The 25324-nt window shown below is 44.7% G+C and overlaps 1 protein-coding gene across 1 annotated transcript in view; it reads right to left on the bottom strand.

Annotated features, from left to right (window-relative positions):
* LOC143785752 (uncharacterized) overlaps positions 1–25324 on the bottom strand; it is a 368406-nt gene that overhangs the window by 118246 nt on the left and 224836 nt on the right. The window contains exon 6 of the mRNA XM_077274844.1: positions 18237–18352. Within this exon, the coding sequence (XP_077130959.1) occupies positions 18237–18352 (116 nt within the window). The remainder of the gene's footprint in view (positions 1–18236; positions 18353–25324) is intronic.

The following is a 25324-nucleotide window of genomic DNA, read 5'->3' as shown; positions in this document are numbered from 1 at the left end:
AAAGGCCCCGTCTCACACAGCGACGCTGCAGCGATACAGACAACGATGCTGATCGCTGCAGCGTCGCTGTGTGGTCGCTGTGTGGTCGCTGGGGAGCTGTCACACAGACTGCTCTCTCCAGCGACCAATGATCAGGGGAACGACTTCGGCATCGTTGAAACTGTCTTCAACGATGCCGAAGTCCCCCTGCAGCACCCGGGTAACCAGGGTAAACATCGGGTTACTAAGCGCAGGGCCGCGCTTAGTAACCCGATGTTTACCCTGGTTACCAGCGTAAATCTAAAAAAAACAAACACTACATACTCACCATCTGTTGCCCGTCAGGTCCCTTGGCGTCTGCTTCCTGCTCTGACTGAGCCGCCGTACAGTGAGAGCTGAGAGCAGAGCGCAGCGGTGACGTCACTGCTGTGCTCTCACTTTACGGCGGCTCAGTCAGAGGCAGAGCAGGAAGCAGACGCCAAGGGACCTGACGGGCAACAGATGGTGAGTATGTATTGTTTTTTTTTTTTTACATTTACGCTGGTAACCAGGGTAAACATCGGGTTACTAAGCGCGGCCCTGCGCTTAGTAACCCGATGTTTACCCTGGTTACCAGTGAAGACATCGCTGGATCGGTGTCGCACACACCGATTCAGTGATGTCAGCGGGACCTCAACGACCAAAAAAAGGTCCAGGCCATTCTGACACGACCAGCGATCTCGCAGCAGGGGCCTGATCGCTGGTACGTGTCACACATAGCGAGATCGCTACTGAGGTCGCTGTTGCGTCACAAAACTTGTGACTCAGCAGCGATCTCGCTAGCGATCTCGCTATGTGAGACGGGGCCTTAAGTCCTGCTTTCTTGTTTTTGGTTATTTTCTGTGCTCTTATTTTTGTCCAGCTTGTACTAAATGTGATTCCTTATATTGCTGGAAGCTCTAGGGGGCGGATGTTCTCCCCCCGTGCCGTTAGACGGTTCGGGGGTTCTTGAATATTCCGCGTGGAGTTTTTGTGAGGGTTTTTGCTGACCATATAAGTCATCTTCCTATATTCTGCTATTAGTTAGCGGGCCTCTCTTTGCTAAAACCTAGTTCATTTCTTGCGTTTGTCTTTTCTTCTTACCTCACCGTTCTTATTTGTTGGGGGCTTGTATCCAACTTTTTGGGGTATTTCCTCTGGAGGCAAGAAAGGTCTTTCTTTTCCCTGCTAGGGTTAGTTAGTTCTCCGGCTGGCGCGAGACGTCTAGAATCAACGTAGGTACGTTCCCCGGCTGCTGTTATTTGTGTGCTAGGTTCAGGTATATGGTCAGCCCAGTTACCACTGCCCTATGAGCTGGGTTTTATGTTTGCAGACTTCGCTATTGTCTCTGAGACCCCCTGCCATTGGGGTCATAACAGTATGCCAGGCCTTAAGTGAATATTTAATGCATTGCAGAAGTGGGATTATAAGAAAGGAAATTCTGAGGTTTTTTTTTTTTTTCTTTCTTTCCTCCCCTTTATATCTGAGTGGCTGGAGCCTTGCTGCAGACATGAATGTCCAGACCTTGATTACTAGTGTGGATCAGCTTGCTGCTCGTGTGCAGAGTATTCAAGATTTTGTTACTAGCAGTCCTAAGTCAGAACCTAAAATACCTATTCCAGAATTGTTCTCTGGAGACCGTTTTAAGTTTAGAAATTTCACGAATAATTGTAAATTGTTTCTGTCTCTGAGACCTTGCTCGTCTGGAGACTCAGCTCAGCAAGTTAAAATTGTTATCTCTTTTTTGCGGGGCGACCCTCAGGATTGGGCCTTCTCGTTAGCGTCAGGCGATCCGGCATTGGCAGATGTTGATGCGTTTTTTCTGGTGCTTGGGTTGCTATACGAGGAGCCCAATCTTGAAATTCAGGCAGAAAAAGCTTTGCTGGCTATCTCTCAGGGCCAGGATGAAGCTGAAGTTTATTGCCAAAAATTTCGGAAATGGTCCGTGCTTACTCAGTGGAATGAGTGTGCTCTGGCCGCAAATTTCAGAAATGGCCTTTCTGAAGCCATTAAGAATGTGATGGTGGGTTTCTCCGTTCCTACAAGTCTGAATGATTCCATGGCGCTGGCTATTCAAATTGACCGGCGTTTGCGGGAGCGCAAAGTCGCTAATCCTCTGGTGATATTGTCTGAACAGACACCTGAGTTAATGCAATGTGATAGAGTTCAGACTAGAATTGAACGGAAAAATCATAGACGTCAGAATGGGTTGTGTTTCTACTGTGGTGATTCTACACATGTTATATCAGCATGCTCTAAACGCTTAACAAAGGTGGTTAGTCCGGTCGCCATTGGTAATTTGCAACCTAAATTTATTTTGTCTGTGACTTTAATTTGCTCATTGTCTTCCTATCCTGTTATGGCGTTTGTGGATTCAGGTGCTGCCCTGAGTCTTATGGATCTGTCGTTTGCCAAGCGCTGTGGTTTTGTTCTGGAGCCTTTGGTTAATCCTATTCCTCTGAGAGGTATTGATGCTACGCCATTGGCGGAAAATAATCCGCAGTTTTGGACACAGGTGACCATGTGCATGTCTCCTGAACATCGAGAGGTGATTCGTTTTCTTGTTTTACATAAAATGCATGATTTGGTCGTTTTGGGTCTGCCATGGTTACAGACTCACAATCCAGTTTTGGATTGGAAGGCAATGTCTGTGTCAAGTTGGGGCTGTCAGGGAATTCATTGCGATTCCCCGCCGGTGTCTATTGCTTCCTCTACTCCTTCGGAAGTTCCTGAGTATTTGTCTGATTATCAGGATGTATTCAGCGAATCCAGGTCCAGTGCTCTTCCTCCTCATAGGGACTGTGACTGCGCTATAGATTTGATTCCGGGTAGTAAATTTCCTAAGGGAAGATTATTTAATCTTTCTGTACCTGAGCATACCGCAATACGTTCGTATATCAAGGAGTCTCTGGAGAAGGGACATATTCGTCCATCCTCTTCCCCTCTTGGTGCGGGATTTTTCTTTGTGGCCAAGAAGGACGGATCTTTGAGACCTTGTATAGACTATCGACTTCTGAATAAAATCACTGTTAAATTTCAGTATCCTTTGCCTCTATTGTCGGACTTGTTTGCCTGGATTAAGGGTGCCAAGTGGTTCACCAAGATAGATCTTCGTGGTGCGTACAACCTTGTGCGCATTAAGCAGGGAGATGAATGGAAAACTGCATTTAATACGCCCGAAGGTCACTTTGAGTACTTGGTGATGCCTTTTGGGCTCTCTAATGCTCCTTCAGTGTTTCAGTCCCTTATGCATGACATCTTCTGGAAGTATCTGGATAAATTTATGATTGTTTATCTGGGTGATATTCTGTTTTTTTCTGATGATTGGGACTCCCATGTAAGGCAGGTCAGGATGGTGTTTCAGGTTTTGCGTGAGAATGCTTTGTTTATTAAGGGCTCAAAGTGTCTCTTTGGTGTGCAGAAGGTTCCCTTTTTGGGTTTTATCTTCTCCCCTTCTGCTGTGGAGATGGACCCAGTCAAGGTCCGAGCTATTCATGATTGGACTCAGCCCACGTCGGTTAAGAGTCTTCAGAAGTTCTTGGGTTTTGCTAACTTCTACCGTCGTTTTATCGCTAATTTTTCTAGTGTTGTTAAACCTTTGACGGATATGACCAAGAAAGGTTCTGATGTTGCTAACTGGGCTCCTGCAGCCGTGGAGGCTTTTCAGGAGCTGAAGCGCCGGTTTACTTCGGCGCCTGTTTTGTGTCAGCCTGATGTCTCGCTTCCCTTTCAGGTTGAAGTGGATGCTTCTGAGATCGGTGCAGGGGCCGTTTTGTCGCAGAGAAGCCCTGGTTGCTCAGTAATGAGACCATGTGCTTTTTTTCTAGGAAATTTTCGCCTGCTGAGCGGAATTATGATGTTGGCAATCGGGAGTTGTTGGCCATGAAGTGGGCATTTGAGGAGTGGCGTCATTGGCTCGAGGGTGCTAAGCATCGTGTGGTGGTTTTGACTGATCACAAAAATCTGATGTATCTCGAGTCTGCTAAACGCCTGAATCCTAGACAGGCCCGTTGGTCATTATTTTTCTCCCGTTTTGACTTCGTGGTCTCGTACCTGCCTGGTTCAAAGAATGTTAAGGCTGATGCTCTTTCTAGGAGCTTTGTGCCTGACTCTCCTGGAGCCTCAGAGCCAGTTGGTATTCTTAAGGAGGGAGTAATCTTGTCGGCCATTTCTCCGGATTTGCGACGTGTGTTGCAGAGATTTCAGGCTGGTAGACCTGACTCTTGTCCACCTGACAGACTGTTTGTTCCTGATAAATGGACCAGTAGAGTCATTTCCGAGGTTCACTCCTCGGTGTTGTCAGGGCATCCGGGTATTTTTGGCACCAGAGATTTGGTGGCTAGGTCCTTTTGGTGGCCTTCCTTGTCACGGGATGTGCGGTCATTTGTGCAGTCCTGTGGGACTTGTGCTCGGGCTAAGCCTTGCTGTTCTCGTGCCAGCGGGTTGCTTTTGCCCTTGCCTGTCCCGAAGAGGCCTTGGACACACATTTCCATGGATTTCATTTCAGATCTTCCAGTGTCTCGGGGCATGTCTGTCATCTGGGTGGTATGTGATCGCTTTTCCAAGATGGTCCATTTGGTGCCCTTGCCTAAGCTGCCTTCCTCTTCTTATCTGGTTCCGTTGTTCTTCCAGAATGTGGTTCGTTTGCACGGCATTCCTGAGAATATCGTGTCTGACAGAGGATCCCAGTTTGTTTCCAGGTTCTGGCGATCCTTTTGTGCTAAGATGGGCATTGATTTGTCGTTTTCGTCTGCCTTTCATCCTCAGACTAATGGCCAAACTGAGCGAACAAATCAGACTCTAGAGGCTTATTTGAGATGTTTTGTTTCTGCAGATCAGGATGATTGGGTGACCTTCTTGCCGTTGGCTGAGTTTGCCCTTAATAATCGGGCTAGTTCCGCTACCTTGGTTTCGCCATTTTTCTGCAACTCTGGTTTCCATCCTCGTTTTTCCTCGGGACATGTGGAGCCGTCTGACTGTCCTGGGGTGGATTCTGTGGTGGATAGGTTGCAGCGGATTTGGGATCATGTGGTGGACAACTTGAAGTTGTCACAGGAGAAGGCTCAGCGTTTTGCCAACCGCCGCCGCGGTGTGGGTCCCCGACTTCGCGTTGGGGATTTGGTGTGGCTGTCTTCTCGCTTTGTTCCTATGAAGGTCTCCTCTCCTAAATTTAAGCCTCGCTTCATCGGTCCTTATAAGATTTTGGAAATTCTTAATCCGGTGTCCTTTCGCTTGGAACTTCCTGTGTCATTTGCCATTCACAACGTGTTCCATAGGTCTTTGTTGCGGCGGTACGTTGTGCCTGTGGTTCCTTCTGTTGAGCCTCCTGCTCCGGTGTTGGTTGGGGGCGAGTTGGAGTACGTGGTGGAAAAGATCTTGGATTCTCGTCTCTCCAGGCGGAGGCTTCAGTATCTGGTCAAGTGGAAGGGCTATGGTCAGGAGGATAATTCCTGGGTGGTCGCCTCTGATGTGCATGCGGCCGATTTGGTTCGTGCCTTTCACGCTGCTCATCCTGATCGCCCTGGTGGTCTTGGTGAGGGTTCGGTGACCCCTCCTTAAGGGGGGGGGTACTGTTGTGAATTAGACTTTTTGGCTCCCTCTTGTGGTCACTAGTTATATGACACTTTGATATTCCTTCCCTTGCTTGGTACCCACCTGGCCTCGTTAGTCCAGGGGTGTCGCTATTTGAACTTCCTGGATTTTCAGTCTGGTGCCTGGCATCGTTGTAATCAGATCCTTCTGTTTGCTCCTATCTGCTGGTCCTGGTTCTTTGCAAAATTAAGCTAAGTCCTGCTTTCTTGTTTTTGGTTATTTTCTGTGCTCTTATTTTTGTCCAGCTTGTACTAAATGTGATTCCTTATATTGCTGGAAGCTCTAGGGGGCGGATGTTCTCCCCCCGTGCTGTTAGACGGTTCGGGGGTTCTTGAATATTCCGCGTGGAGTTTTTGTGAGGGTTTTTGCTGACCATATAAGTCATCTTCCTATATTCTGCTATTAGTTAGCGGGCCTCTCTTTGCTAAAACCTAGTTCATTTCTTGCGTTTGTCTTTTCTTCTTACCTCACCGTTATTATTTGTTGGGGGCTTGTATCCAACTTTTTGGGGTATTTCCTCTGGAGGCAAGAAAGGTCTTTCTTTTCCCTGCTAGGGTTAGTTAGTTCTCCGGCTGGCGCGAGACGTCTAGAATCAACGTAGGTACGTTCCCCGGCTGCTGTTATTTGTGTGCTAGGTTCAGGTATATGGTCAGCCCAGTTACCACTGCCCTATGAGCTGGGTTTTATGTTTGCAGACTTCGCTATTGTCTCTGAGACCCCTGCCATTGGGGTCATAACAGTTACGTGTCCATTACGGAGCAATGGGTTAATGTGGTGGATGCATGGTCCACAGGGGACAGCCTACTAAGTCTGTCTGCAGTCCCTAATTCAAATTGTCCTCAATTCAGGTTTTTGGGCTTTTTTAAAAAATAGGAAACTGCATTTGGGCTACTAGTTTGGTTGGAGCCTAATGTTGATGTCTGACGCTCCTGGGTGTTCTCCTCCTCCTTGGTGTTCTCCTCCAGGTTTCCTTGTCTGAGCTTCAACCTTCTGGCTCTCATTAAGTGCTGTTTTTTTAAAAAATGGTGGTTAGGGCCTACTAACGGTGTCTGCCGCTCCCTGGTGTTGTCCTCGACTGTATAAATCTGAGCTTCAACCTTCTGGCTCTCATTAAGTGCTGTTTTTAAAAAAATTGGTGGTTAGGGCCTACTAACAGTGTCTGCCGCTCCCTGGTGTTGTCCTCAACTGTATAAATCTGAGCTTCAACCTTCTGACTCTCATTAAGTTCTGTTTTTAAAAAAATTGGGGGTTAGGGCCTACTTACGGTGTCTGCCGCTCCCTGGTGTTGTCCTCAACTGTATAAATCTGAGCTTCAACCTTCTGGCTCTCATTAAGTGCTGTTTTTTAAAAATTTGGTGGTTGGGGCCTACTAACGGTGTCTGCCGCACCTTGGTGCTGTCCTGTGTTATTTTCCTGACCTTTAATCTTCAGGCTTTCGGCCTTCATTTGTAATATTAAACTGCATAGGGCCTACTAGTTGGGTTGGGCCTACTAACGGTGTCTGCCGCTCAAAGGTGTTCTCCACTGAACAAAGCAGTGCCGCCTGTTTACTCCTGTTACCAATTTTGAACTTTATTTTGCCCACTTTATTATTTGGGCCTACTAACTGTGTCTGCCTCTCATTACAGTTGTCCTCCACTGAACTAAGCAATGCTGCCTGGTTAGTCCTGTTACCAATTTTGAATTGCATTTAGCCCACTTTATTATTTGGCCCTATATCAGTGTTTCCTCCTCATCCTGCCCATTGCCCAGCCGGTGCTACATGAGTCTTGTGGTACTTTGACCCAGACCACTACATTCCCCTTGCACGCTACACAGCCACAATCTGACCCTGCTTAAAGTCAGGTTCCCCTTCCCGCATACTATTCCACCTTACACAGGGACAAAAAGGAAGGTGCAGATGAAAGTGCAGGTTTCTTTAACAGGTAGGGGGCATACTCGTTGGCGACGTCACAGGCACAGGGCCCCTCAGAGTACGCAAAAGTGTCGCTGCCGGTGGGAGGCGCCCCCGCCGTGCAAACACACCGCTGTACTTTGAGGGGCCCTGTGCCAGTGCCAATGCGAACGAGTGGGCCTCCCTGCTTGCTCAGGATCACAGCACTTGCAAAGTTGAAATACTTACCTCTCACTGCTCCACCGCCGTGACGTAGTCCACGTTTCCTGGGCCCACTAAAACCTTGAACCAGCCCTACCATTTTGCCAAATGACCCCCAATTTCCAATGCCCAACTATTATTAGAAAGTTAATTAAGATTGACAAGCTTCAGAAACAAGAATGGATATTTTTGGCATTAAAATGGGCACTGTAGGTGTTTTCCTGGCCTCCACTCACTGCCGACTATGCTTCCCCATTGACTTGCATTGGGTTTCGTGTTTCGGTCGATCCCCGACTTTTCGCGATAATCGGCCGACTGCACTCGACTCGACTTTGGGCAAAGTCGGGTTTCGCAAAACCCGACTCGATCTTAAAAAAATGAAAGTCGCTCAACCCTAGTGACCGGTCTGCAAACCATGTCCTATGAGGAACGGTTGAAGGATTTGGGAATGTGTAGCTTGCAAAAAAAAGGATTGAAAGGAGACTTAATAGCTGTCTATAAATATCTCAAGGGCTGTCACATTGTAGAAGGATCATATTTATCCTCATTTGCACAAGGAAAGACTAGAATCAATGGTATGAAACTGAATGGGAGGAGACACAGATTAGATATTAGAAAAATCTTTTTGACAGTTAGGGTGATCAATGAGTGGAACAGGCTGCCACAAGAGGTGGTGAGTTCTCCTGCCATTGAAGTTTTCAAACAGAGGCTGGACAGACATCTGTCTGGGATGATTCAGTGAATCCTGCTTTGAGCAGGGGGTTGGACCAGATGACCCAGGAGGTCCCTTCCAACTCTATCATTCTATGATTCTAATCAAGTAATTAATTTTCAATTTCAATCATGTTACCCATTGCCACAAGTAATATAGTTAAGGGGAACTTTGACCTTACTAGCCCAGCCCATATGATAGTACGAGAGAACCCGAGACTCTAGGGCAAATGAGACATCTCAATGATTTTTATGCAACAAAGCACAGAGGTCTAGAAATTCTGGATTTGCAAGTGAACCAAAAAACATGACAAAGGCAGAAAGGAAGGGTATTACATTTTGGGTAAGCAGTGGAGGAAGACAACGTTCAAAACAAAGGGGAGTTTTTCTTGCAGGTCTTAAACCACCAATCCAGGTTTGGTTTTTTTTGCTGTTTCACCGCTGTAGTGATATCGTTAATCCATGCTCCTAGCAATATACTTACCAGCCATCATCTTCTGCTTTTACTGGCACCACTCCTATCTAGAGATGAGCGAACTGTTTGGAAGACATTCTTCAATCTCAAATTCGGCACGAATGTAGCACATTCGGATTCATGTTAAGTTTCCTGAGCATTTTTACTCAAAGTTGGCAAAATTCGGTCACATTCGGAAAATGATTGCGTTTCCTCTAATAATTTTGTTTTGACCTTGTCTAGGATAGTGGTGCTATATGATGAGAGTGGGAAATGGGGGGACATGGGTGGTGTCTAGGTCAGAGGAGGAGGTCATTTTTTTGTTCTGTAATAACTTAATATGTGTACATTCTGGCAGTTGCAGAAACCATCCACAACATCATGACATAAGGTCTTCTTTGCTTGGTTGCTGAAGTCACATGTCCTTCTCCATATATAAAGCAAACATCTTGATTTGCTGGCACCATTTCATCAGTTTAACAGTGCAGAAAGGCCACTCCTACAGCTGCTGAAAGTGAAAGCTTGTCAGTTAGCTTGATAGGATCCTGTACTGTGTTGCAGTGAGGAATCAAGAGGCCCCATTTCCTCTTCAAAATCTTAAGGCCTAATATAGGGGTTAAGCCAGGAGACCCTATTTGCTAATCCAAATCTTTTGGGATAAAACTGTGTTGTCAGGAATCAGGGGGCCACATTTCCTCTTAAAAATCTTTAAACCTAATAATGGGGATCAGCCAGGAGGCCCTATTTGCCCTATTTGCAAATCCAAATTGTTTGAGAAAAACTATGTTTCATTGGGGAATCAGGAGGCTACATTTCCCCTTAAAAATCATTAGGCATAATATTGGGGTTCAGCCAGGAGGCCCTATTTGCTAATCCAAATTATTTGGAATGAAACTGTGTTGCAGTGAGGAATCAAAAAGCCACATTTCCTCTTAAAAATCGTTATTCCTAATATTGGCGTTCAGTCAGGAAACCCTATATGCTAATCTAAATCACTAACTCCATCATCACCCATCTGTTGGCCACGGAAATGCTGCCTTTCCGCCTGGTGGATACAGACGGTTTCCGAACATTGATGGCCATGACAGTCCCCCAGTACCAGCTGTCCAGTCACCATTACTTCTCCAAGAAATCTGTGCTTGCGCTGCACCAGCATGTCGCGGACAAAATTACCCATACCCTGGAAAAATCTATGTCTGCCAGGGTGCATTTCACCATGGAAACCTGTACGAGCAAACATGGGCAGGGGAGTTACATCTCGCTGGCTGGAGACTGGGTAACTTTGGTGGCTGTAGGGGCAGGCAGTCAAGGGACTTTGAATCCCCAAGGCTTGTGGGACAAACCTCTGTATCTAACACTTCCTCCACTGCTTCTGGCTCCTCCACCTCTTCTAGGGCCTCCAACCGTACCCTCAACCTCTCCCTTAATGAGGCACATGTTCAAACAGTGCTAAGGGAATTGCCCCCACCTTTGTACTGCGCAGCCAGGGCTCACCGCAATCAGGCAATGTTAACATTAATATGTCATGGAGATCGCAGTCACACAGCTCAAAAGTTGTGGACAGCTATCCAGGCCGAGTTAACTTATCCTGGAACCAAGGAAAGCTATGTGCGATAATGATGCAAACATGGTGGTGGCCCTACGCCGGGGCCATCTCACACACTTGCCTTGCATAGCTCACGTCCTCATCCTAGTGGTACAGCAATTTTTCCATCACTATCCCGGCCTGGATGCCCTGCTGTAGAAAGCACGGTCGCTGTGTGGTCACTTCCGATGATCGCACCCCGCAGGTCATTGACTTGCATCGCTGCAGAGGTCTTTTGACCTAATGGTTAAAATTTTGATTTGCGATTTTATGACATGGTGGCATTCCAGTCTGCACATGTTGAATTGACTGTGGCAGCCGCAATGAACACTAGTGCAGTATGTCCTTTTGCATAGCCTTAGCCAACGCAGTACGAACGTGGTGCAAATCACATTTGCCATCATCAGCATCACTATTCCAGTCATTTACATGCTGGAGCGCACTTCAAATAGTCTACATGAGGAGGTGGTGGTTCCAGAGGAAGAGTTAGAAGCAGAGGAGGAGGGATAACAATATCTCTAAATTTCGAACTGTCGTCGCACAGGTGGGTGCCATGGGAGGGTGGATTACAGCAATTGAGGGGGCTCAAGGTACCAGAGAAACTGTTAGTGAAGGTGCAGGAGTTGATGAACAAATTGAGGAGAGTGAGGGGGAAGAGTTGATGGGCGCACAACAGTCAGAAGAGGATATTGGTCCCCTCTGTGTTGTCCGTGGTTGGCAGGAGGGGATGGAGGAAGCAACCTTGGGTGTTACCCCACCACCAACACATCATGGACTTGGACCTCAAGTAAGCACTCAACACATGAGTGCCTTCTTTCTGCACTATCTTCAACATGATGCCTTTACTCTTAGGGCTAGAAATAGTGCTGAATGATTAGTGCTGACACTCTGTTAGATCCATAGTACAAGAGTACATTTTGCCAGATGCTTCTCCCGGAAAGGGAAGCATGCACATTTGTAGACAATCTCAAGAGTTGTTTTCCCTAAAACAGCAGTGAGGCACCCAGTGTGCATCATAGTTCTAGACTTCCAACCCCAGTAATGTCAAGGCATCATCGCAAAAACATTAGCAGCAGCACTGTAAGTGACATAAGCAATTTCTGTGAGTCATTTCACACTTGTTTTAAACCAACCCGTGCACCAGCAGAACAGAGTACAAGTCTGACACATTGTGAATGACTGAAGCGGATGGTTTTGAATTTTGGTCTTCAAAAATGGAAGAGTGGCCAGAGCTTGCCTGACACTCCTTGAAGGCTTTGTCATGCCCGGCTGCCAGTGTTCTCTCAGAACCTGTTCTTCAGTACTGCTGAATGGTGTCCTGGTGGTGTTCTGATGGATAAGCGCATCCAGCTGTCCCCTGATAGTGTAGACCGCCTAACTTTCATCAAAATGAATGAAGTCGTGAATCTGCAATTACTTTTGCACTCCAGTTGCAGACTGGGCAGACTAGGGGACAGAATCCTTTTTAGTGTCATACATTGATCTCGCATTATTGCAGTCTGTACCACCTTTGTCTTGGCTTCTCTGCCTGCTTTTCCTACTTTTGCTGATGCTACAAACAATTTCTTGAAATGTGGAGACTCCAAGTTGGTTTTCCATCTTGTGGGTTATCTGTAGTGGAAGGTGTATCAGAGGCCTATTATCTTGTTTCTACTCTGTGGAAATTGATGCCATTGTAGTGGTGCATGACAATAATTTTTTTAATTGTGGAGAATTTAAATTGGGTCTACTTCAGGTGTTTTGCCTGTAGACATAGAGCTCCCAGACATGCAGGGCTGCACTTACTTTCACTCAACTATCTGTGTTACTTTCCTTACATTTTTCTACCAATAGTACACTACGAAACTGATTTTTGTACCATTTGAGTGTATCTGGAAAAAACAAAATTGGAGCTGTTGAGGTATTAGGGCTCAAAGCAAAGAAGGTTCACACCTTAACCACCAGGTTTTCATTGAATCTTCAATTCAAAGCTGTAAATGTTGAACCAGACCCTGATACCTCATGTATGGCCCATGGCTGACTGCTGTTGTGCCATTAGTAGTGTTGAGCATTCCGATACCACAAGTATCGGGTATCGGCTGATACTTGCGGGTATCGGAATTCCGATACCGAGATCCGATACTTTTGTGGTATCGGGTATCGGTATCGAAACAACATTAATGTGTAAAATAAAGAATTAAAATAAAAAATAGGGATATACTCACCTCTCCAACGCAGCCTGCACCTTACCGAGGGAACCGGCAGCCTTCTTTGCTTAAAATGCGCGCGTTTACTGCCTTCCGTGACGTCACGGCTTGTGATTGGTTGCGTGCCGCCCATGTGGCCGCGACGCGACCAATCACAGCAAGCCGTGACGTAATTTTCAGGTCCTGAATGCCTAATTCTAGGCATTCAGGATTTTAAAATTACGTTACGGCTTGTGATTGGTTGCGTGCCGCCCATGTGACCGCGACGCGACCAATCACAGCAAGCCGTGACGTAATTTCAGGTCCTGAATGCCTAATTCTGCATTCAGGACCTGAAAATTACGTCACGGCTTGCTGTGATTGGTCGCGTTGCGGTCACATGGGCGGCACGCAACCAATCACAAGCCGTGACGTAATTTTAAAATGCGCGCGTTTCCTGCCTCCCGTGACGTCACGGCTTGTGATTGGTCGCGTCGCCCATGTGACCGCGACACGACCAATCACAAGCCGTAACGTAATTTTAAAATCCTGAATGCCTAGAATTAGGCATTCAGGACCTGAAAATTACGTCACGGCTTGCTGTGATTGGTCGCGTTGCGGTCACATGGGCGGCACGCAACCAATCACAAGCCGTGACGTAATTTTAAAATGCGCGCGTTTCCTGCCTCCCGTGACGTCACGGCTTGTGATTGGTCGCGTCGCCCATGTGACCGCGACACGACCAATCACAAGCCGTAACGTAATTTTAAAATCCTGAATGCCTAGAATTAGGCATTCAGGACCTGAAAATTACGTCACGGCTTGCTGTGATTGGTCGCGTCGCGGCCACATGGGCGGCACGCGACCAATCACAAGCCGTGACATCACGGAAGGCAGTAAACGCGCGCATTTTAAGCAAAGAACGCTGCCAGTTCCCTCAGTGAGGTCCAGGCTGCGTCGGAGAGGTGAGTATAGCAATATTTTTTATTTTAATTCTTTATTTTACACATTAATATGGATCCCAGGGCCTGAAGGAGAGTTTCCTCTCCTTCAGACCCTGGGAACCATCAGGGATACCGTCCGATACTTGAGTCCCATTGACTTGTATTGGTATCGGGTATCGGATTAGATCCGATACTTTGCCGGTATCGGCCGATACTTTCCGATACCGATACTTTCAAGTATCGGACGGTATCGCTCAACACTAGCCATTAGCAAATTTATAATGTGGGTCAATTGATGCCACTTTTCATCATGTCTGCCCCTAATTTTAGCTGCTTGGGAAGCTTTTTGTCACCCCTTAAGGTGTTGTGTATATGTTTGATTTGGTCACCCATTGAATTTAATGGGCAAGAAAAGTTGTCTCCAGCGACCACAGGAGAAATGATTCTTAAGACTTGATGTTTATTTATCATCATCTTAAAAAGCACAGATATGCAGATATGGGCAATCCCAGTGCAAGGAATGAATCCTACGTGTTTCAACCTACACGGTCTTAATCATGCATAGATTTGCACTGTCCCTTGCTAAGATACCCACCTATTTAGAAAAGTAATGTAAGAAGAGGTAAAAGTTTCAAATAATGGTGTATATATGACAATGCCATAAATAGCTAGGCTTTTAAAAAAATCAAATATGGCAAAAGTGCAATAAAAAATGTGCAACAAAATTTTAGTAGGGCAGCACGGTGGCTCAGTGGATAGCACTGCAGCCTTGCAGTGGATAGCACTGCAGCCTTGCAGTGCTGGAGTCCTGGGTTCTAATCCCACCTTGGACAACATCTGCAAGGAGTTTGTATGTTCTCCCCGTGGTTGCCTGGGTTTCCTCCAGGTACTCCAGTTTCCTCCCACATTCCAAAGACATACTGATAGGGAATTTAGATTGTGAGCCCCATCGGGGACAGTGATGATAATGTGTGCAGACTGTAAAGCACTGCGGAATAGGTTAGCACTATATAAAAATAAAGATTATTATTATTAGTACATAAACTAGAGATGTGTTCCTCTATTTATCATAAATTACGTACTTAGAGACTATGTTGAATTTTTTAAGGTTATATCCTTACTATAGGTAGTTGGTCTCAGGATATCATCAAATCTAACAATTATCACTTTATTTTTTCAGACTGAGTAAGGCTAGGTTCACATTGCGTTAATGTGTGCACGCTAACGGACAGCGTTGCACGGCGAAAATGTCGCAATTAACGACCTGCAACGGGTCCGTTAGCGTGCCCATTGACAGCAATGTAAATTTCTCCTGCAGCGCATCACTAGCGCGTGCCTTTTTCGGCTCGCGCTAGTGATGTGCCGTTCTTCTGTGACGCGCCTCGGACGCTGCTTGCAGCGTCCGCGGCGCGCCCGAGGTCCGTTCCCCGCTCTCGCAGATCGGGGATCTGCGAGAGTGGGGACGTTAAGGCGACCCCAAACACGGCCCCTAAATAAACATTGCGTTAGCGCAATCCGCTAGCGCTAGCGCTAAACGGATTGCCCTAACGCAATGTGAACCTAGCCTTAGGAGGCTTTTACAAAAGTGGAAACCTCATGTAGGTTTAAATTTTTGAGTAATTCAATGTCTACGGTGAAAACACTATATACGCCTTAAAAAGGATTATGATTTTAAAAAGGGTGGGAAATAATAAAAACTTTCTGACTTTCTCCCATGTGATAATACTTCCCTCAACAATACAGATGATTTGACAAAAGTCAGACGTTTGATATATTGGGTATGGATGGATCGTGTAAGAAAGTTACCAAGTCCTAGAATTCTGCTAATTCCGCTTCCAGACACTTGTTCGAGTAGGGATCAGATGGGTGTAAGTCTACCAAGTTGTATCACCTATCATGTTAGAAGATACTCTCCCCTTTTCCCCTCATAGCAATAGTTTTTGAAAAGACTATCCTACTGTTCTATTAGCTCAAATCCATCTGTATATTTGAGGATGAGAATTTTTGTTTGGACAGGGTATAACAGTTTACAAGAGAAAAGCATATTAAAGAACCTCTCCAGGGTTTTTTTTTAATTTCAGCACTGGAGTGGTGCTTCTAATCTAAGTCCTCTGACTCTAGTGTTATGCTTACTAGCCGTTGTCTTCAGCTGTTCTCTCCGCTCTCCGGTCCAGCGCTACAATCTTGTAAATGCAACTTCTGACTGATTGGAACTTAATGGTAATGGTCACAAGCTCCCAATGTAAGTCTATGAGAGCCTTGTTCTGTCCTCATACTGCTTCTCGTAGACTTACATTAAGTAGGGACTTCCGGATCACCCAGCAAACACTGGAGCAATCGGGCAGGTGGCAAACTGAAGAAGACCATCCAGAGCAGCGCCGAGAACAGATGAAGATAACGGCTGGAAAGTATAAGGCCGTTAAGGGAACTTAGTTTAGAAGCACCACTCCAGAGCTGCAATAAAAAAAGCGGAGTGGTGCTTTAATGAAATTATCTTATTCCAAAAAGAGTGTGAAAGATGTATGATTACCTGAACCAAACCTCATTTTCTGATTATATATATATATATATATATATATATATATATATATATATATATATATATATATATATATAATTATGGAATTGGTATGTGTCACTGCCTTGAATTATGGATGGTGGTATGTTTTTCATTGTATCTGTTCCAATCTACAGTATATGAATCATTTTGTGCTAATTTTTCCATTACATTCTATCCATCATCAATTAATACTTTTCTTCTAGCTCGGCAGAGCAAGTTGCAAGGTTAACTATTTACAACTCTATGAAGTTCAGTGGTTTTCAGCTGTTAGCTCATTCATATATTCTCATTATAGCTCTTATTCAACCTATCATGTTGCTAATCACTTCATTAGCTGGACCCAACTCTGCAACCCAAGCATCACCTCCACTGTTTATTGTGAGAGAGGGCAAGGTTCAGATAGTAGAGTACAGATCAAAGTAGGGGTTGAAGCATTGTGATGAATCATTGTGATCAACCGAAGGATACTCCAGACAGGCATTGAAATGTGTAACAAGATGAAATATCTAAAATAACTCATTTCAGACCTGTTTTCACATTTCCTTCTCCTTTGGGCACTGTAAGTGAATCTAGAATTATTTAATTAGGGTATCCATGACATGCTTATCTCCCACCATCCAACACTCGATCAGATGGCCTTTTTTTTATTATTGCACTTATTGACTGTGATAAGTCACAATGCAGATTTACACCAAATAAATATCAAAAGAACCCTGAGGAAGGAGACAGGCGTCTCCGAAACGCGTTGGTTGTTTGGTCTTAGCTGCACTCCATACTCACTTGCCGGGGGTTACGGTCACGTGACGATTACATCACTCAGGTCCTGCGCACCGCTCTAACACACCGCCGCGGCGGCTCACAGCGGCGACTCCACAGGATCCCGTTCCCACCTGGAAAATTTTTTGATGGTGGCTTGCCGCCGGCCGGGGCAGCCACCCACCTATTCTAGATCTTGCTTGCTGAAAAACTTCTGGCGGAACTAATCTTGAAAACTGATATCCAGCAACGGAGGGAATAAGGTACTTTTTAAATAACGTCTATTTCGCTTACTGAAGCGTATGCATCGTGCCTCCGTTAGGACCTATTTGAATGTGAGACCTATTTCAGGGATATGTGGCATTTTTAGTGATTTTAGAAAAAGGTTCTTTTAATTTCTTTACAACACCATTTAAGACTTTACCAGCAGTCCCGTTATCTGTACCAGCGCATACCCATACACGTATTTGTGTATATATAATTATATCTGCTTTCATTTTTACAAACCTAGGTGGAGGTTTGTTGGTAGTGCAGCAGGCACGGGGAAAAACGGTGACAATTTGCGCCACCATTTTAATTCTTGATAAATATCAAAAGACAGAGCTGACTTTAATCAATGTCGCTTCAGCAAGGATTGAATTTACTGTTGAACATAAAATCTGAAAACGTATTCATTTTATTTGAAAAGCTATGAACAATTACTTGGAGGAGACTTTGGAGCACCATTTAGGACCACACACAATGAACAGAACTGGACCACTCCTGTTGCACAAAAATTCCTTCAAATAGCTGATCATTGTAGTGGCAAAACATAAGACCAATACCAATCTTATATCGATAAACATTTACTAAAGTTTGATTTTCATTAATAACATCTCTGAAAATCCTTTAAAACAAAATTAGTGTTTACTTATCTAAATAAACAATTAACATAATAAAGAAGCACTCTTCCCATCAAAGTGTTTATCCTCTTATATAATAATATATTGCAATCATCATATTATCCAGCACTGTGATCTTGCAATTGCTCATTTTGCCTTTCTACCCAGCTAATCCTTCTCTTTTCTTTGCTCTATGTAAAAACAGAAAGTCTCTTTCCCTGTATGAATCATTCTCCTCTTCATCTCCTGACCCAGCCACTCCCCCCTGCCGTGGACTTTTGCTGTGACTTATGACGCATACAGGCTTCCTTTTCCTTCATAGAGTGATCCAGTTCGTCAGTTTTACCCCTTCATAACCTTGTTATTTATTATTTTTGCACTTTTGTTTTATCCTCCCCTTATTCCAAGAGCCATACCTTTTTTATTCAACTCAGCACAGTTGACAAACATTGCTCTACTACATCTCTGCATTAAGCAGATAAAAACGAGGACGTACGTTTCAAGCAAATCCAGGAACTCATAAAGCTGAACTCTTCCAGGCTCCACAAAGCTCGATCTTTTCTGCCTCATATACAAAGATATTTTCTGAGGGGAGATGGCACAGCCACACATCTGTAAGAAATAGATCAACCATTAATGTTTCTGCACTGCACATTTACTATACATTCTGGTGTTTCTCTAACTATTATAATATTTGCATTCTCATTATATGAGTTTTCTAAAATGATAACAAATTTCATGTTAAATTGCTTATTTTTCTGTTTAATAAGAAAAGAACAAAAGGCAGGATTTATCAAAATGTGTGCCAGTTTTCTGACAACAAAAAGTTGCATATTTTGTTATATGACAGTTTTGTGCAAAATTTGTAACAATTATAATTTTAGGTTATTCTTGTTACTTTTGAAATGTGGCTGAAAAAGTGGGCATGATTAGCTGTATAAATAGGGCTAAAGATTAAGAATGATGACATTTTTTAAAAAGTCAATTTTCACTTTATTATGGAAACTGCTGTAGAAAGAAGTATTATTTTTAAAGCTGCATTAAATGTATCAAACGTCATATAACACTTTTATTCCAATAGTAAGAAAGCAACACAGCCACAAGCAAAATTGACTTAAAATACTCCAGTTTCTTTCTAAGCATATTAGTGTTTATTTTTAGAGCACCATTGATTCCATGGTGCTGTTCATGTGAAAACGGTTTACATACAAATATAAATTACAATTAACAAGCTACAGTAACAATGACAGACTGGAACAAAGAGGAGAGATCCCTGCCTTTGCGGGTTTACAATCTACAGGGTGATGGGAAAGGAGACAGCAGGTTGAGGGGTTGAGGCATCTCCGGTGGTGTTGAGATGGCAGCAGGGTCATTGCAGGCTTTAAGCTTTCTTGAAAAGATGGGTTTTCAAGTTCCATCTCAAAACTTTGAATGTGGTGATTGGTGAATAATCGGACGTGTTGGGGCACAGAATTTCAGAGAATGACTCGAGTTTTGAGTCGAGTTATGAGTTTTAAACAGAGAAGAAGGTCTTTTGAAGACCAGAAATTACATGTGGGAAGATACCGAGAGATTAGTACAGAGATATACAGATTATGGGCAGTCTTGTAGGTCAGTGTTAAAAGTTTTATCAGGACTCGGTGAATTGGAAGCCAATGGAGAGATTTGCAGAGGAGAAAACTGGAGGAGTCGGGAGGAGAGAGGTGGATTAATATTATGTTTGCCTTCAATGAACCATTAAAGTTCAAAATTCCAAAGAAAAATATTCCAAGTTTTTGAAGCACAGAACAGTAGTGATTTTTTTAAATAGTTTTTATCTGATTTTAAAGGGAACCTGTCAGCAGGATTCGGCGCCATTATACTGAATTGATTGAATCTGTCTTGTGGTTGTTTCCTAATCGTTATTTTCAGTTTTGTGGTAATGAGATTCTCATGCCCTAAGGGCTGTCCCACACGTCCAGATAATTCCGGTACCGGAATAAATCGGTACCGGAGTTATCCGTGTCCGTGTGCCTGGGAACTCACGGAGGCCATACGTGCGGCACACGTGTGCCGCCCGTATGGCGAGTGGGTACCACACGGAGCGTGTGGTACCCACTCTGCATCATGCTGAAGCCGCAATTCATATGTTCCCTGCAGCAGCGTTTGCTGCAGAGAAAATATGAATAATAGTGTTTAAAATAAAGATCTATGTGTCCGCCGCCCTCCCACCCCCTGTGCGCCCCCCCGCTAGTCAGAAAATACTTACCCGGGTCCCCCGTCGGCTGTCGCTCCTTCCTGGTCTGGCCGCGGCTTCTAGTGTATGCGGTCACGTGGGCCCGATCATTTACAGTCATGAATATGTGGCTCCACCTCCCATAGGGGCGGAGCCGACTATTCATGATTGTAAATGATCGGCCCCACGTGACCGCATACAGTAAGCCACGGCCAGACCAGGAAGGAGCGACAGCCGACAGGGGACCCGGGTAAGTATTTTCTGACCAGCGGGGGGGGGGCGCACAGGGGGTGGGAGGGCGGCGGACACATAGATCTTTATTTTAAACACTATTATTCATATTTTCTCTGCAGCAAACGCTGCTGCAGGGAACATATGAATCGTGGCTTCAGCACCATGTGGGGGACAGCGCTTACTGTAGCGCTGTCTCCTGCACGCACACGGACCCCAGACGGAGAACGTCCGTGTGAGGTCCGTGTTTTACACGGACCCATTGACTCTATTGGGTCCGTGTAATACGTGCGCTCCCACGAACACTGACATGTCTCCGTGTTTGGCACACGGAGACACGGTCCACAAAAAATCAATGACATCTGAACAGATGCATTGATTTTTATGGGTCTACGTGTGTCAGTGTCTCCGGTACGTGAGGAAACTGTCACCTCACGTACCGGAGCCACTGACGTGTGAAACTGGCCTAAGGCGGGGTTGGTGTATATGGTGCTCTGAATAGATATTCAAAATGCAGACTGCTCGCTGACAGGTCACTGATCCCTCAGTGACCGCCCCCCCAGTTTGCATAATGAATACCAGCACATACTGAATAAAAAAAAATGCTTCTGCAGGCAGGTGAGAGCCGTGGCACCTGCGCTGCAGCATAATCGCATGTTTACTGTGCACTTAATCCCTTTTGCTGATTTAATTGAGCAAGTAAAAAAAAATTTGAAAATGGTGCCCGCCGCACCTGCGCAGTAGCAGCTATTGGTTTGTATGGAGATCCGATAGTCCTCCACATAGTTTAATGCACCTCATAGTCCTCCATAGAGTAGAAAGTGCACTATGGTCCTCTATTTTGAATAATGCACACCCGATAGTCCTCCGTATAGTATAATGTGCTCTATAGTCCTCCATATAGTATAATGTGCCCCATAGTCTTCCATACAGAATAATGTACTCCCCATAGTCCTCTATATAGTATAATGTGTCCCATAGTCCTCCATTTATTATAATGTGCATCATACTTCTCCATAGAGTATAATACACTCCCTATAGTCCTCCATTTAGTATAATACACTCCCTATAGTCCTCCATATAGTAAAATACACTCCCCATAATCCTCCATATAGTATAATACACTTCCCATAATCCTCAATATAGTATAATACACTCTCCTTAGACATCTATATAGTATAATACACTCCCCATAGTTCTCTATATATTATAATACACTCACTATAGTCCTCCATATAGTGTAATACACTCCCCATAGTCTTCTATATAGTATAATACACTCCCCATAGTCCTCCATATAGTATAATGCACTATTCATAGTCCTACATATTGAATAATGCACCCCTATAGTCCTACATGTTGTTCAATGCATTTCACGTAGTATACTGCACCCCATAGTTCTTCATATAGTATAATGCAGGTGCCATATAGTACATATAGTATAATGCACTCCCCATAATTCGAAAGAGTATAATGCAGCATCCATATAGTATAATGCACCCCATAGTCCTCAATAGAGTATAATGCAGCCTACATCAGAGTATAATGCAGCCCCTCTCAAAATATAATAAAGCCACCCCACAGAGTATAATACAGCCCCCCTCAGAGTATAATGCAGCCACCCAAGAGAAAAATGCAGCAACCCCATAGAGTATAATGAAGCCCCTCTCAGACTATAATTAAGCCACCCCCCAAAAAAATGCAGAAACCCTATAGAGTATAATGCAGCCCCTCTTAGAGTATAATGAAGCCACCCCACAGAGTATAATACAGCCCCCCTCAGAGTATAATGCAGCCACCCAAGAGAAAAATGCAGCAACCCCATAGAGTATAATGAAGCCCCTCTCAGACTATAATTAAGCCACCCCCCCAAAAAATGCAGAAACCCTATAGAGTATAATGCAGCCCCCCTCAGAGTATAATGCAGCCAACCCAGATAAAAATGCAGTAACCCCATAGTGTATGATGCAGCCCCTCTCAGAGTATAGTGAAGCCACTCTACAGAATATAATGCAGCCCCCCTCAGAGTATAATGTAGCCACCCCAGAGAAAAATGCAACCCAATGGAGTATAATGCACCCACCCTATAAGAGGAGGACACCGTCTGGCCAGTGATCCGGTGTTGTTTTAGTGTTTTAGGCATGCATAAAAGCATGGTCAACCACAGTTTTGTGCACTTTTTAAAGAAGGGCTATGCTGAGACTAGAGACCAGATGGAGTAGATAGTACCGTATTTTCCGGTGTATAAGACGACTGGGCGTATAAGACGACCCTCCAACTTTTCCAGTTAAAATATAAAATCTTCTTAAAAGTTGGGGGTCTTCTTATATGCCATGTGTTGTCTTATAGGGCCGGTGAATAATGTGCCTTTTGGGGGGGAGTGGTCCCGATGACGAAGAGAGGGGGGGGCCACACGAAAGTGTGAGTGGAGTATCCCCCTATTACCTCATTGTAGCAGCATGGGGTCTCTGTGCTGGGGAGCGGCAGCGGCTGCTCCTCTTTGTGCCATGTAGGTGCTGTGCTGTGGGGCAGCTCCTCTTTGTGCAGCATCGGGCCTCTGCACTGTGGGGCACCACCGCATCTTAGTGCAGAGTTGGGGCTCCTCCGGCATTTTCCCGGAGGCCACCGCATCGCAGCAATGGAGCTGCCGGTGCCTCTGGGCTTTGAGGAGATGCCGGAGGAGCCCCGACTCTGCACTAAGATACGTCGCCGCCGCCCCACAGCACAGAGGCCCGACGCTGCATGAAGAGGAGCCGCCCCACAGCACAGCACCCAGGCGGCACAAAGAGGAGCAGCCGCCGCCGCTCCCCAGCAAATTCTGAGCTCCCAAATGCAAATGCCCTTCTCCCTTCTGAACCCCAATATGCCTAAACCACTTTGAGCATCCATATTTTTGGTATTTCTGTAGCGATGAGAGTCCGACATTTACGAATGCATTTCTCCAGAAGCATGATCTGGGCAATACAATGTACTGAGCACTACAACATACTGGGCACTACAATAGCAGTTTGCAATTTTCTATCAGCAACATCCAATGTTGCTTGTTTCAAAATCGTCACTACACCAGTTGATAAATTCCCAAAGGGATATCATTTACAAAATAGGGTCATTTGAGGGGGTGATTCTGATCTTCTAGCACTTAGGGGCTCTGTATATGGAGTCCACAAACTATTCTAGGAAAATCTGTGCTCCATGAGGGAAATCGTGCTCCATCCCTCCTAAGTAGTGTTGAGTGATACCTTCCGATATTTGAAAGTATCGGTATCGGATTGGATCGGCCGATATCCAAAAAATATCGGATATCGCCGATACCGATACCCAATACCAATACAAGTCAATGGGACACAAATATCGGAAGTGATCCTGGATGGTTCCCAGGGTCTGAAGGAGAGAAAACTCTCCTTCAGCCCCTGGGATCCATATTCATGTAAAAAATAAAGAATAAAAATAAAAAATATGGATATACTCACCCTCAGACGGACCCTGGACCTTAGCGGTGTAACCGGCAGCTTCCGTTCCTAAGAATGCAGAGTGAAGGACCTTCGATGACCACGCTCACGCGACCAATCACAAGCCGCGACGTCATCGCAGGTCCTACACTCACTGCATTCTTAGGAACGGAGGCTGCCGGTTACACCGCTAAGGTCCAGGGTCCGCCGGAGGGGTGAGTATATCCATATTTTTTATTTTTATTCTTTATTTTTTACATGAATATGGATCCCAGGGCCTGAAGGAGAGTCTCCTCTCCTCCAGACCCTGGGAACCATACGCACCGCACACGCCTGGGAAGTTATAGGAACTTCCGATTCCGATTTCCGATATCACAAAAATATCGGAACTCGGAATCGGAATTCCGATACAGGGAATATCGGCCGATACCCAATATTTGCAGTATCAGAATGCTCAACACTACTCCTAAGTCTTACTGTATGGCTAAAAAGTACAGTACAACCACAAATGGGGTATTTCCACACTTAGCAGAAATTGTGGAACATATTTTGGTGCCATTTTTCCCAATTTCCCAGTGTGAAGATGTAAAATCTGGAACTATCCAATGGTATAAAATTCTGTGACACACCTGTGGTGTCAGTATGATCACTGCACCCATAGATTAATTCAATGAGAGGTGTAGTTTGTAAAATGGGGTCATTTATGGGGGGTTCTGCTGTTCTATCATTTCAGGGGTTCTCCCATTTAGTCATGACACCCACAAACCATAAAAGTATAATATGCACTATAATATTGCACTTTCTGAGCTTTGCACTGTGCCTGACAAGTAGTTCCCAATTACATGTAGGGTATTGGTGCACTCAGGAGAAATTGCACAACAAACTGAGAGGTCCAATTTTTCCTATGAGCCTTTAGAAAAATTAAAAACTTGGGGCTAAAGGGACGTTTTAATTTAAAAAAATGTAACTATTCTTTCTTCACTTCCCAATGGTTTAAAAGTATGTGATGTACATATTGTGTCAACATGCTAACTTTAGCCCTAGAAGAATTCATGGGGAAATGTTATTTGTAAAATGTGTTCATTTAGGGGGGTTCTGCTCTTTTTGTCACCTCTGCCAATGTGGCATGGCACCCTCAACCATCCCAGCAACATCTGGACTACAATATAGCGCTTCTTCCCTTCTAAGCTTTGTACTATGCCTCAAAAGTACTTTTTGACCACATATGGGGTATTGATGTACTCAGAAGAAATTGAACAACACATTTTGGGGCCCATTTAGTGCTAGTACCTTTGTGAAAATATTTTTTTTTGGCTAAAAGCACATTTTTGTTGGAAACATTTTATTCTTTATTTTCACTACTCTATGTTATAAACTTCTGTGAAGCATCTGGGAGATCAACGTGTACACCAGACATCTAGATAAGTTTCTTGAGGGGTGTGATTTCCAAATGGGGTCACTTGTGGGATTTCAACTGTTTAGGCACATCAGGGGCTCTCCAAACGCGACATGGCATCCTCTAATGATTCCAGCCAGTTCTGAGCTGCAAAAGTGAAACGGCGCTCCTTCCCTTCTGAGCTCTGCCATGTGCCCAAACTGTAGTTTTCTTCCATATGTAGAATATTGACACACTCTGGAAAAATTAAACAACAAACTGTGAGGTGCATTTTTCCTACTAGCTCTTGGTAA

This window comes from Ranitomeya variabilis, chromosome 7 (assembly GCF_051348905.1).
Source record: "Ranitomeya variabilis isolate aRanVar5 chromosome 7, aRanVar5.hap1, whole genome shotgun sequence".
Lineage (NCBI taxonomy): Eukaryota > Metazoa > Chordata > Amphibia > Anura > Dendrobatidae > Ranitomeya > Ranitomeya variabilis.
The sequence above is the reverse complement of the archived record's forward strand: the minus strand, read 5'-3'. Positions and strand labels throughout refer to the sequence as shown.